Source organism: Diospyros lotus, chromosome 4 (genome assembly GCF_014633365.1).
Source record: "Diospyros lotus cultivar Yz01 chromosome 4, ASM1463336v1, whole genome shotgun sequence".
NCBI classification, from domain to species: domain Eukaryota; kingdom Viridiplantae; phylum Streptophyta; class Magnoliopsida; order Ericales; family Ebenaceae; genus Diospyros; species Diospyros lotus.
Window position 1 is genome coordinate 10,308,671 of NC_068341.1, and position 14,178 is coordinate 10,322,848.

The window sequence follows — 14,178 nt, forward strand, 5'->3', positions numbered from 1 at the left end:
TTCTTGACGTAAAGTAGTAAACCTACCTACAGGCTACAGTGCCGGCCAGCCTCGTTTTACTTACCGTGGGCCACCACTAAGATACCAATCATATAATCGGAAACGGCAAATTTGTGTTTGCTGCTCGAGCCTCGAATTCTTCTCTGGCGCGACTGCTTTGTTTGGATCTTTCGATCCGCTGAGAGAGGGATATTCATAGAGGAGAATGACGGTGTTTCACTTCTTCAACTGCGCAATTCTCACGTTTGGTCCTCACGCTGTCTACTATTCCGCCACGCCACTGTATGTCTTCGTCTTCAATTTGTCTGTCGATTACTTTGCAGATCTGTTTATCAGTTTAGTTTGAACTCACTTCACGTCTGTCTCGAATCTTAGGGTCTTGTTGTTTCTTTGTGTGGGCACACCAAATTTGCTATAAATTTTGATCAGTTTGTTTCTAGACTGATGATTCTGTATCTAATGAGAAATTTTCGATCTGGGAGAGAGTCTGCATTAATAACAAGTAGTAAATTTTTGTTTCAATTTAAAGTGGTATTTCAGTAATATAACATTTATGCATTCTTGGAGATGGATTTATGTTGACAATGGAAGTTACTCCGATTTTCTAATTTTGCGGGTGAGAATGGTCCATTACCAGCTAACTTTTAAGTAGAAACATGCAGTTGTTTGATCAGTCGCAGGAGATTTCCTGAATAAGAAGGGGAAAAGATGATATGACAATTGCAGTCACTACCTCATGCTGTATAATGATACCCCGATGTAAAGGTTGCAGTACACGGTTTGTAATGACCTGCGTTAAGTACCCCAATTTAGGCTTTAATTAATGAAAGTTATTAATGACATGGCGTTATAGTTAAGAGGATAGTTGTTAAATCGATATTTGAATCGAGAATTGAAATCCTTATTTTATAAATCATGAATCGAGAATCAAATCGAATCGAATCGTAAGATTCTATACACATTCTCAATTTTAACTATAAATAATATATATCCATAGAAAATAAATAATGTGTCTATTATGATCAATTCTTTTAAATATAAATACATAAATAATACTTCTAAATATATTTGCCAAGTTTAAAATTATTCCAAAAGGCAAAAATATATTCATGTTGCCTTTAAATCCAAATTGCACCAAACCAAACCACTTTCAAAAAAACAACCTAGAAAAAAAAAAAAACCTATAACTATTAGGCTACTAATAAACTCTATTGTCCATAATCTTCACTAGTTATCGATCATCTTCATCTTCAAGTTCAAGAGCATCATCATCTTCATCACTTTCATCATCTTCATCATTTTCATCATCTTCTTTGTCTTAAAACATAGTCAAATCAGACGAATATTTGATTAAAGCACACATGCAGACAGTGTTCTAAAAGGCGCTAAGCGCTAGTCGGGCGCTAGGCTGGGGCCTAGCGCCTAGGCGAGGCCTAGAAAAATTGCTATTTTTTTTTTGTTTTTTAAATTTTGTGATGTAATTTGATGTTATTTTCAATTTAATCAAAGTTAAAAAGCATTAATAATGCAACATAAACCAAAAATACAACAATAATGGAATGACAAGTGAAATATAGAATTAAGCATGAGAAAACAAATTGTTGTAGATCAGTTCTAGGTTCAATAAGATAAAAGCAACAATAATGCAACATAAACCATACTTGAAGAATTTAAGTATCTAACTATCTAATTAGACTTCTTCCTCTCCATATTCTTCTAATACATGATCTTCATCATATTCAAAATCAAATTCATTGAGCTCTTGCTCATCTTCTTCTTCTTCTGATTGGAAATCATCTTCATGAAGCTCTCTCATCCTAGAACTTCTTCGAGGTTGAAGCATCTCGTTTGCTCCAGATGCTTCACCAACCACTTCCCAAGTAAGCCTTGTACCAAGATCAATTTCTTCATCATCTCCTCCTTCAACAATCCATCCTTGTGCATTGCTGGCATCACTAGCAAGTAGCACATCAACATTCCTTTCCTTCTCTCTCTTTTGCTTGTTCATCAGTTTTGCATTAAATTGGGCATAGACAAGATTGTTCAATCGATGCACATCCGGTCTATTTCTTTTCTTCGTATGTATCTACATAAATAAAATAAAAGTAATATCACTTTAAGTCTTTAAATGATAGGAATAATGAAATTAAAGTATTAAAAACGTTTTAAAGTATACACTAACCCCTTCAAAAATGCTCCAATTTCTTTCACAACCAGACGAACTACTAGTTAATGAGAGGATCCTTATCGCCATTCGTTACAAGTTTGGAGTGTGATTTCCATAAGTTATCCACCATTTAACTACATAGGTCAAACAAGTATAAAGTAAATAAACTTATACACAATAGAAGTTAAGAAAATGATTAAATAAATTTTATACCTGGATTATAATTGTCATCATTTTTTGCACATCCTTGAGTTGCCCACAATTTTTCAAAAGTTCCTTCTTTATGAGTATATTTTGGCAACTCAATATTTACAACATGACCTTGCAATTCACCATTGGCATCATAAAACATCTCCACACAATTAAAAAATCCATCCATGACTTCATGATCAAGTTTTATACCCATATCCTTAAAAAAGTAATAGGGATTCAAAAGGTAAGCCGCAAAATGTAGTGGACTATCTAGCCTATCTTTCACCCTTGCTTCAATAATCTCAATAATAAGCTAATAGTTCTTCTCAATATTATTTAGGGCCTCCTTAATAGCTTTCTTTGCATGCTTAAGCTCTCCATATAAAAAGCCTATAGTGGGCTTTTTATCTGCATCAACAATTCGAAGTACCTTCACCAAAGGAGCAAAAACCTTGAGGCATAAATTCACACCATTCCAAAAAGTAATGCTCATCACAGTAGCATATGTTGCTTTCCCTTTAACAGTCTTTAACCATTTGCACTCATCCCATTCAGAGCTAATAAACATTGTCCTTATTTGAGCTTTTTTCTCCATCAAACTTTGCAAAGTAAGGAAAGAAGAAGCGAATCTAGTGACTCCCGGTCTCACAATATCCCTCTTCTTTGTAAATGATCTCATTAAGGACAATGTCTTATGGTATGCATAAATGAAGATCGTCAAACTCTTGGCCTGATCAATGACTTTTTTAAACTTCGATAGTTTTCCAATACTTTCAAGCATCAAATTGATAGTGTGAGTAGCACATGATGTCCAAAAGATATTTGGCCTCTTCAATTTCAATAATTTTGCTGCTCCCATATTGTTGGTAGCATTGTCTGTTACTACTTGGATGACATTTTGTGGGCCAACTTGCTTAATGCACTTGTCCACATATTCAAAAATGAGTTCACTTGTATGTGCTTCGTCTGAAGACTCTTTGGAAGACAAAAAAACAGTACCTGCATTAGAATTAACACATAGGTTCATGATGCTCCTCCTTTTTCTGTCTGTCCAAGCATCTGTCATAATGGAGCACCCATTTTGTGCCCACTCTTCTTCATGCTTCTTTAGTAATTTTTTAGTTCTATCCACTTCTCCCTTTAACAACGGTTCTCTCAACTGGTATTGACTGGGAGGTTTGAAGCCCGGGCCAAATTGACCAACCGCCTCAACAAACAATTTGAAGCTATCATGATCTATAGCATTGAAAGGAATACCAGCTTCATACACCCATCTAGCACAATACTCACGAACAGTCTGTGTTCTTTCTTTAAAGAGTGCTTCATTGATATTTTGTTGCCTTTTCGTCAAACAAGTTTCAGGACTGATGGAGGTTGCAAACTTATCCATAAGGCCAAGAGTATGGGGCGTTTTTTTGCTACCTAACTCTTTCAATTCATCTTCATCATCCCCCCCTTCAGAAATATTAACAGAAGATCTCATCAAATCTTCCTCCTTCTTCTTATTCTTCTTCTTACTCTTTGCCTCGACAATAGCATTCTTGCATTTAGCTTGATCATCCGGAGAAGATTTTGGACATGCAGAAACATTTCTGGAAATATGACCTATGTGTTCTTTTATTCTGTAAACTCCGCCAGACATAATTTTACCACACAACTTACATTTAACTTTATCCATATTCTTCGGATCAATTAACATTCCATACTCCCATCCAATATCATTGGATTTCCTTTTAAAAACCGAAGCTGCATCAGACGATGCTCCTGTACTTCGAGTCCCATCCGACATTTTTAATTTAATTGAAGAAACTTGCAATAGAAACCTATATATAACGAATAACCTCACTTAGTATTCAAAATAACAATAACATATCATGATTCATGGCTGTAAAATAATCAAATGATTCAAATTAAGATAATAAAATAGCAAAATAATTTATGTTTTACAATATAATAAAAACTGAAATATAATCAATAATAAAAACATCAATATACTATAAGCAAGCAGCAAATTTTTTGGAAATATTATAGAATATATATAATTAATAATAAAAACTAAATATAAATCTAATAATTATATATAAATAGAAAAGAAAAATGAAATAAAAAAAAAAACATAAAAACGAAATCAGAAACGCAGCAAACGCAAAACAGAGAGAGAGAGAGAGGGGTTACGAGTGGACAAAGATGGACCTTGCCGCGGCGGAGATGGAGCTCGACGGCGAGGACGAGGGCGGAGGCGACGATGCTAAGGCAACGAGAAAGAGGAGGACGCGACGGAGAAGAGGCGGTGATGATGAAACTTGGCGGCGAGGATGGAGCTAGATGCAGCGACGGCGGTGAGCTACTGGCGGGCCGATGAAGCTTGGCGGCGTTAAGGCAGCAGCGTTGAGGTGAGAAGAGAGTGAAGAGGGGGAGACGCTAACAGGTTTGATTTATGATTTAGCAAAAAAAGCCCTAAAAACTTATATTTAAACCGAAAAAAAGCCCTAGGCACGCTGGCCGACTAGGGACCGCTTGGGCCACCTAGGCGCCCAAGTCAGCCGATTACTCGGGCCAGCGCCTAGGAGGCCCGACTAGGGCAATTTCAGGGCGGCCAGCGGCCGCCTAGCGCCTAGCCCAATTTTTAGAACACTGCATGCAGATGAAGTTGCACAAATTGGGCGAATTGTGCAATTCATGGTCGATTCATGCGATTCATAGTCAGTTTTAAGGGATTTTTTATTCACCCTATAGATTCGACTCGATTTCTATATGAATTGAGTTGAATCGTACGATTCAAATCGTGAATCGTACAATTCTAACAACAGTGGTTAAGAGGGAAATTATTTACATATGAGTATGGGGGATTAGTAGGATCATGATAAGGGATAAATTGGATAGTTTACTCTTTTTCCTCCATGTGCAGGGTATGTGCTTACTCGTGTGTGTGTGTGTGTGTGTGTGTGTGTGTGATAGTTGCCATGTACATAGATTAACACACGGGGACTTAATGACAAAGGAAGTATGGACTTCTTAGGGCAGGTTAGATAGCCCTGGTGGAAGAGGGGGGCCGGGGGTGGAGGAGAAGAGTATATGCATTAAATGCGCATGGCCGTTGAAGGAAGGGTAAGTGTGTTGACCCCTTCTAATTTGATGTGAGAGGTGCAAGTTGCTTGCACATGGGGGGAGAGGCTGTTTGAAAGTTACTCTGCAATATTGAGGCGGGGTATTGTTTGTGTAAACAAAGGGTAGAATAGTCCTACCACCCCCCTAGCTGGAGCCTATATAAACTTTGACATGGGGAGTGTAGGGAATTTTTCCTAGCAGGCGTGCATGAGGGGTTTAGTGTGAGAGTTGGGTGCCTGGTACATGAGGAAGAGTGTAGGATGTTGTGATCCTGTGCTGGTATCAGGATCCCGTCCTGACCTAGGGTTTGATGAAGAACAGAATGGAGAACGAGAGAGGAAAAGAGAAAGAAGAGGGAGAAAACAGAGAGAAATCAGGGAGAGACAGAGAGAGAATAGAGAGGGAGAACTGAAGAGAGAGAGGAGTTTCAGATTTCTTATTTCTCAACAGCTTCAATTCAGTCTTGAGTAGCTTTATATAGCTACTCTATATTCAGTTTTCAGTTACACGTTGTAACTGAAAATGTACAATTGTCCCACAACTAATCAACTGAAATAACAGAAATAACAGCTGACAACTATTCAATTAATCTGCTACAATCAACTCTCCTGTAAGCCCAATACACTCAAGGTCTTGACAGCTGGGTGCCTTGTATATATACTTAATGGCTAGATTTTGTCCTATGATATGGTTGAAGAGGGGGTGCCTGGCCATGGAATGGCATCCAGGCCATTCACATGGCCGAGTGTGCATATTGTATAATTTAAAAAAGAAAATGAAGTATAGCTGGTTAGTTTTTTTTAGCACAAAGGTTATAATGATTTCACAAGACGGGGGTTGAATTGGGAAATCCAAAATTTCAATTTTCTTTCTTAAAAGACACTGTTTTGAAACTTTTGGTGAAAACAATGAGATTTTTACTTTGTTTCTAAAGTTTTGCCTTGAATCCTCTTTTCGAAAATATAATGTTTTTGAAGAAATTCTGATGCAGCCTTTGTTTTGGAAGAGCTTTATTAAAGTCTCAAAGTTTACTTTAAACTTAGGTTTATGGTTACAACGAGGTTTAAATCTTGAATGCAAGTTTATATGCTTTTGAAAAATTTTGATGGAGAACTTTATGCTATTCTTTTCTTGTTGTGATGCCTGGTGTGATTAAATCCAATGAAATGAATCAAAGAGAGAAAAGAACACATGCAGTTTTTATAGTGGTTCAGCTCAAACTCAAGCCTACACACTCCTCAAATTCCCTTAGAGGTTTTTCTTTTATTAAAACAATCAAAAAGGCTTCCAAGGCACACTCCAGCCTTTACAACGAAGTAGTTTCCAAGGCTTAACACCCAAAACTTTCACAACCTAGTGGTTCTCTTGGCTTACCACACAACCAATTCAACCTAGAAAGCAATATGAGATTTGATTACACTTATGTGTGTCTTCAAGTACAACCCTTGACAGCTCGACCTTTCTTGAAGGTCCAACTGAATAATATTTACAACTCAAACTGGAATAACAAGCTCCAATAGTATGGATCTTATAATGCCTTCTTCAAAGAATAAGAACAATGTGAGACCTTGGGAGCTTTTAAGAGAAACTCTGAAGTTCTTGATCACTTGAAAGCTTTCTGCATTTGGGACTGGGAGTTTGTGTGTGTATGGAATGTAACCCTTTTTCTTTCAAATGATACTATTTATGGGCAAGCATGAGAGGATTTGAATTCTGCCCAGCAGAGGTCTTTTCATATTTTAAAAACAATTTATGTGCTTCATGTTTCAAAACCTATACTGCCAAGTCTCCAAACTCATCCTTCTGTGGTTCGAAACTTATGCTATCTACAGAAAAGTATTTGACGAGTGATGATCTCCTGCAACACAATAATCATTACAAAAATTTAAATGAACTCAAATTTTATTTCATTTGCCATCTCAATTTTATTCAAGCTTACCAGAGTTTTAGCTTTTGAAATGTATTTCAGAACATGCAAAAACTTCAAAAATTCTGGAGTCCAAAGTTTTGAAACCTGAGAGTGGTGTTTTGGAACCTGTTGAATTTCTAGGCTTACTTATCAAAGCTGAACACCCTGCCCAAGCATGGTTGGGGATGAGTGTATTTTTTTTAAATAAAATTAAAGAATAGAAAAGCAAAAGGGAAATGGGGAATTGGAAATTGGAAATTTATTGAGACCCAGGAACAAATGGAACTCACATGTTAAGATCTAATACCACCCTGTGCCTACTTGAAAGGAAAGGTAGACCACCATTGTCCCTAGTACACAAAGAAGGCCGGAAGGTGGTGATGCAGGTTCACAGCTTTGTTATCCGTCATGTAATCATCTATGAGATGATATCTGGCCAATTAAAATGTTAAAATGAGGGTTGCAAGGAGTCAATGGTATCAAGGAATTGTATAAAAGAAAAAGATGGTATTGAGGAATTGTATAAAAGAAAAAGAAAATGCTTACCCTGTATTTGTGGAAGACAATTGATTAATTAAGGGTAATTGAGGAAGGCCTTGCATGTTTGGTGTCAGAATCTTCATGTAGAATATGTGAACTTTTCATCCTATTTAGTAAGGTTTATAGAAAATTTAGATGACATTATACAAGCATTTCTCACATATATGCAGTCAGCATTAATGCTTTGTTCTAGCTTGATTGATGATGGACTATTTGGATGTAAGATTCTTAAGAGCAGCACCCTTGCATGTCAGAATGTCAAGTTTTTGTTGTACTGAACTATATCAGTGCCTCTATTGAATGAAATTATTTCTCAACAACATTCACAAGGTAGATTATTAATTGATTGCATATTTTGTGGTGATTTCTAAACAAGTTTTTTAGGTACAAAATATTTTTGTATCCATTATGTGTGGGAGTTTGTTCTTTTTCTTTCTTCTTTTTGTTGCTGCCCCCCCGCCCCCCTTCCCCACCCCTCTTCTTGTTGTAATTTACCTGCTATGTCAATCCCTGAAATGTATCTGCTGTAATATGTACTTGTGTGCAGGTCGGAGTATGATACTCTTGGTACTTCTATTAAAGCTGCTCTTGTATATCTTGGAACAGCTCTAGTGAAGGTTAGTACGTTCCAGTACACACTGCTTAATGCCCTTTCATTCAATTCATTTTGGAGTCTTCTTTACATTGTCATCATTATAAGCTTCTCGTTCCATCTTTAACTTCACGCATTCACTTCCATTAACATCATTTTCTAATCCTTGTGGCAGCTTGTTTGTCTGGCAACCTTTCTTAATGTATCTGAGAATGATAGCTTTGATCCATATCAGGTGCCATATTGTTTTCATACTTTTTGACTCTCTCTCTCTCTCTCTCTCTCTCTCTCTCTCTCTCTCTCTCTCTCTAGTGCTGTTGGCCATTTGGTTATATTAAGAAGAAATATATACTAACATGAAACAGCATAGGGATTCCAACACTAAAAGTTTTAAAAGGTTAATACGTGACATATGGCAGGGACACATTATTAAAGCAACATATATGCATACATGAAGTATGAAAGTTTCTTATACATTATAAATACATTTATATTTTCTATATCAAAATAATAAGGATTGTTTTCTCCATGCTAATTTCCTGAAAGAGTACTAACAAAAGTTTTAAATATTTATTGTAGAAAACATTTGCATTAATGATATGATGGTTCTGGCTTTCCAAATTCTTGAAATTATGTATCTAAAAAACAAGAAGCAATAAAAAGTAGGCCCTCCTAGTGCACGAGGCTCCTCACTTCGCAAGATATGCATTTATGAGTAATATTTCCTTCTTTTCAGGAGCTGTTGAAAGCTTTGATTGGTTTTATAGATGTTGCTGGGCTTTACTTTGCCTTGACCCAGTTGACTCACAGGAACATCTCTCAGAACCATAAGTTCCAAGCTGTTGGACTTGGTGAGGAATGTTTGCCTTCTTCGCTTTGAAATCCCATTTCCTTATGTTTCTATTTTGTGCCACAACTTTCTCTATTAGGTCATTTATATTCTTTTTGTTTTTCTTCCCTCCTCCCACACAAGATATCAAGCTAGGCTTTTCCTACAAGTATTTGTTATCATGCTACTTTGTTTATATTTTGTTTGTATGCTGTATTATCAGAAATGATATTTGTCAAATGTGAAAACAGTACCTGTCACCAGATGAGATGAACAAGTTTGTCTGTGATCTGTGTAAAGTATGCTCATCTTGTCTTGTTAAAGATTTTTATCTAGTTGTATTTTTTTTTTGGTTTAACCTTCTTATGATGTTCCCATTTTGTAAGCTAGTATGTTAGCTAGCAACTTCCCGATTATGAAGATCTGCATGAAGTATCATGGTTGGATTTAATTAGTCTAGTTGTTGCGAAATTGATGCTTATGTAGTTTTCTTGGGAAATAACAATGATGTACTGCTGATCTCTTTGATATCTGGAAAACACAACATGATGGCTCTTCATGAATGATAAGAGTTCCTTGCCTTGTTACATTTTGACGCTTTATCACAGGATGGGGCTTTCTTTTCTTATTGCCAATTCAATAAGTTTACCATAGTTAAACTTATGAAGGATTGAATTTAAGTGATGAGGGTTAAAAGTAGCATGGTTAAAAAAAAAAAAAAAAAGTTATCGCACTATGCAATTTATTGGAACTTCTCTCAGGGATTGCCCAGTAGCAACCGGAACCAAAAAACTTTAGGACTCCAATATGAAGTTGTTAACTATAGTTAAGTAGAAATTTATTCCTCTTTCCATTTTGCAGTTTTCTTTCCCTTTCCCAGGAAAATTAGATCAAAAGCTTGTGGCATTGGTCTTTATATATGCATATGTATTCTTAAACTTGTACGTCACTGTTAACAGTCATTGACGGTACAGTGGTAGTGGTGCTGCCATTGATATTTTTACATGGTACTGTTTTCTTTTGGCAGGGTGGGCTTTTGCTGACTCGGTTTTGCATCGGTTGGCGCCCCTTTGGGTGGGCGCTAGAGGACTGGAATTTACCTGGGACTATATTCTCCAAGGCCTTGAAGCAAATGCAAATCTGGTAGGATTACTTGCTTTCATGTTTAATGCGTGCAATACAGTCCCCTATGATATGCTGTAATAATATGTGCAAAATGAACATATTATTTCTCACCTGCCTTTGAATGTAAATGCTCAGAATCAGTCTGCTTTGAGTTGATTAATATCCCCTTCTTATTGGCCTTGTTTGTTGTTTAATATTTCTTTTCACTCCACGATTCAGGTTTTGAGTATATCTCTTGCTGCATTGGGATCTTTGATGTGGCTTCGTAAGAACAAACCCAAGACTTTGATTCCAATAATATATGCATGTGCAGGAATAGCGGCTACAATGCCATCAATCACAAGGTCTGCTTCCCTCTATGCTTCACGACTATTGTAGTGTTATATGCTTATGATTTCATGATCACGTCAAAACATACTGTAACCTTACATGCTTATCAGTAATAAATCAAGAGTTATAAAATAAATAAATAAATAATCCTGTAACCATAGATGGAGGGAATAGGGCTGGGGAGGAGGCATAAATTTTGGAAAACCTTTCTGTTATTTACTCGAATCTGTACATGTATTATGTGCCAGTTTGTGTAGCATTCACACTGCACTATACATATGGTCCACTAATATTTTAACATAAAGGAGGGTGTCCCTGATGCACAAGGCTCTTTGCTTTGTAAGGGTCAAGGGAGAATTGTTTTTGTTCATAGCTTTCCCCTTGTTTCTTGTAAAGCAGTTGTTTCCACAACTCAAGCAATTGTTTATTTGCTTTGGGTTCTGCAGCTATCTGAGATACGGCTTGGGATGGCACTTCCCAAAGGTTGTAGGCTTTGAACTCTTTACCTCTCTTGTCATGGCTTTTACAAGCTGGCAGCTCTTTTCTGCATGCCAGAAACCAGTGGCTTAAGGCAGTCCAAGATGGCCACAACGCCGGCGACTAACAAGAAGTTTCGTGGCACAAGGTCAAGTTGTCTGAGAAGATTCAAGTGCACGCTTTAGTGGCAGCTATCCTTGAACATTCTGGAAACCTAATTTTGCCCCATGTCTAACGCCCAGAAACTCAAGATATGGTTTTGAATTGTAATGGAACTTTGATGATAAGTTCAATTTTATTTCATCACCATGTAAACTATTGGGGCTCTTTTTGTTCCCATCCCTGGTCGTACTGCCCTCGCATGTTGACAAACCTATCTGATTGCCTATGCTGAAGTCTAGAGTTCATGCTTCTGTGATTGCGATGCTCCACCTTCGAGTTCCCTAGATGAAACAGTGTTAGATTGATTGAATTTAAAGGCGGGCATGGGCTGCGCTCTTTGTCGGTTTCAGAAAGAAGAGGTCCTCTGTATTCGGTTTTATGCATTCACTTTCCAGCATTCAATAAATCAACAGGTTGAGCTCTTATTTTATTATTATATATAAAATCGGTTATATTAATTTTAAGAGTTATTTATATCCATGGTCTTCTTTTTTTTTTATGACTTATAATTCATATAATATATAGGTATTTCTAACTTCTTCTTCTTCTTCTTTTTTTTACTTCTTTTTAGTACCTATTCATTTTTGTTCACTTTTCTCAAAGGGTCCTATTAGCATTTTTTTTTTTTTTTTTCATATGACCAAATTGTCTTAACAGCATGTTACACATTTTGTCTTTATCATGAATCATTTCAACTTTATTATGAGTACTACTTTGATCTTCAAGCAGTCAACAAAATGAAGAAATAAACAAACTAAAAATCTTTTCTAGATGGAAGTAAAAGCATAGCCACTAGTATGAAGAGAAATGATAGGAGGAAAATCACTACCAAAAGTTTAAGTAGACAGCCATACATATGGTTAAAGTTGGATTGCTTAGCAATAGATAAACTGAAATAATAGCATGTGATGGTACGCGCTTCACATCGTACATTTAGATCAAAAAAACATCCCAAGTTACCCTCATGGGGTAGCTCAGCGGTGGAAGAGGAAACGGATGGTAAGGAGATCGCAAGTTCGAGTGATGGGAGGAGCAGTTTGGATACAATTGATGTAATTCCTGTTGTACTGTACGTCGTTAGAGCCAATATTGAATCTGCTGATTGAGATTAAATCTAGATTTATCTACATGTGGTTCTTGGGAGAGAGGGTCATAGGTCCAGAATTAGGATAGCGTAAGCACCGATACTTGATATATAACAAACTGCTTCTAGTTGTGTTTCCTTGTCTGGCATCTTGGAGGCCTTCCACGCCTATGTGAAGTAGAGCCCACGCAGTTTAAAGGAGTTATCTCACCAACAACTCAGAAGACCCTCACATCCATTACAAACCATTGTCCGTTTCATTAGTGAGGTCAAACAGACACATCAAATTCTTTCAAGTTGTTTTCAATTGCAAATCTCTTCCAATCGCCAGTCCGTCCTCCGCCATAGAATTTATAGCTGAACTTGGCCTGCCATGTATCTTCTTTAACGTATGAATTCTCTTTGACATGGAGAGTCACCATTTGGCTCTTATGGGGGAGGTGGGAAATCGCCCATTTAGAAGGAATTGACTACAGAGACAAAATATGATGTATTTTGAATATGGCATTCAGTCAAGACCAAGATCTTCAACATTGTCCAGCTAACTACTACTGTAGTTTACCTTTTTTTATTTTTTTTATTTTTTTTTTGGCAACTTAGTGAGGGAAAGTAAACTAAGAGTGAGAAGTGGAACCAATTAATAGAAGAAGACTTAATATGACCAAAATTGTGGAACCAAATGAAAGTTACCATGTAGAATCCCTTGTATACATGGGTTGGGTGCCTGACGACGATGGACAGTCTTCATTTGATGCTGCACGTGCCAATTGTAGTGCAGTTTTTTCTCCTCCTCTATTATGGGTCTTCTACTTTATGCATTTGTACACGGTAGGTCGCAAAAGATGCCCTTTTTGCATTTGAGTTATTGTAAAATGAAAAACATAACAGAAAAAGAAAAAAAAAAAGTTCCAAACAAATAAAATAGAATTGAGCCAAATGCAATTCCACTTTCACGGCAAGTAGGCATAAAACCAGTTTTGCACTATGGTTGTCTATCCCCCGACACTTGAGAATATGCTTTTCAGGTGCTCTATAAAAGTACTTCTCATCTGTGTTCAAGTAAAACAGTGTCATACAAACAATACATCTCAAAAGGGTCCCCATATAGACTACATCATATCGTAACTAGGAAATATTATCAAAGACTAACTCGGAATGATAATCAAAGAGTATCTAGAAAAGAAATAATGGCAGATAGTCAAAGAAAAAACAAAATAAATAATGCTACTTCCTATTTCTATGCCTACAGTAATATTTGCCAAATTATTTGTTTACATATTCTATAGAGATATATGACCAAATGAAACCAAACTTCTTATTCATGAAATACCTACTCTTACTATTGAACTGTTTTTTTTATCCTGAAGCTCTACCATGAGATCCCTAATATGCAGTTTAATGGCCCGTAGAGTCCCCAATTATCTTAATGGCAATACTAAGCTTTCAAGAAATTTTCCGAACAATGTATGGCTTAAGTACTATAAATTGCAAAGATCAAATTCTACTGTGACCTAAAAGAAAAACTCTTATTACTTTTGGAAACATGAAGAGAAGAGAGGATTAGAAAAAAAAAAAATGTATTCAACTTTCGAGCTGCCCATAGAAGTCAGTCGAGAGAATTTGATAGAAATGAATGGATTGGAAATGTCTTCAATACATTTGC

General features: G+C 36.6%; 1 protein-coding gene across 1 annotated transcript; it reads left to right on the plus strand.

The window, feature by feature from the left end:
• The first annotated feature begins 95 nt into the window (after window positions 1-95).
• Window positions 96-11,876, plus strand: LOC127800597 (uncharacterized). The gene is made up of 7 exons (XM_052335303.1): window positions 96-282; window positions 8,464-8,533; window positions 8,684-8,743; window positions 9,245-9,359; window positions 10,365-10,480; window positions 10,682-10,806; window positions 11,239-11,876. The coding sequence occupies exons 1-7, from the start codon at window positions 206-208 to the stop codon at window positions 11,360-11,362; spliced, it is 687 nt and encodes a 228-aa protein (XP_052191263.1). The 5' UTR covers window positions 96-205; the 3' UTR covers window positions 11,363-11,876.
• Window positions 11,877-14,178: the final 2,302 nt, after the last annotated feature.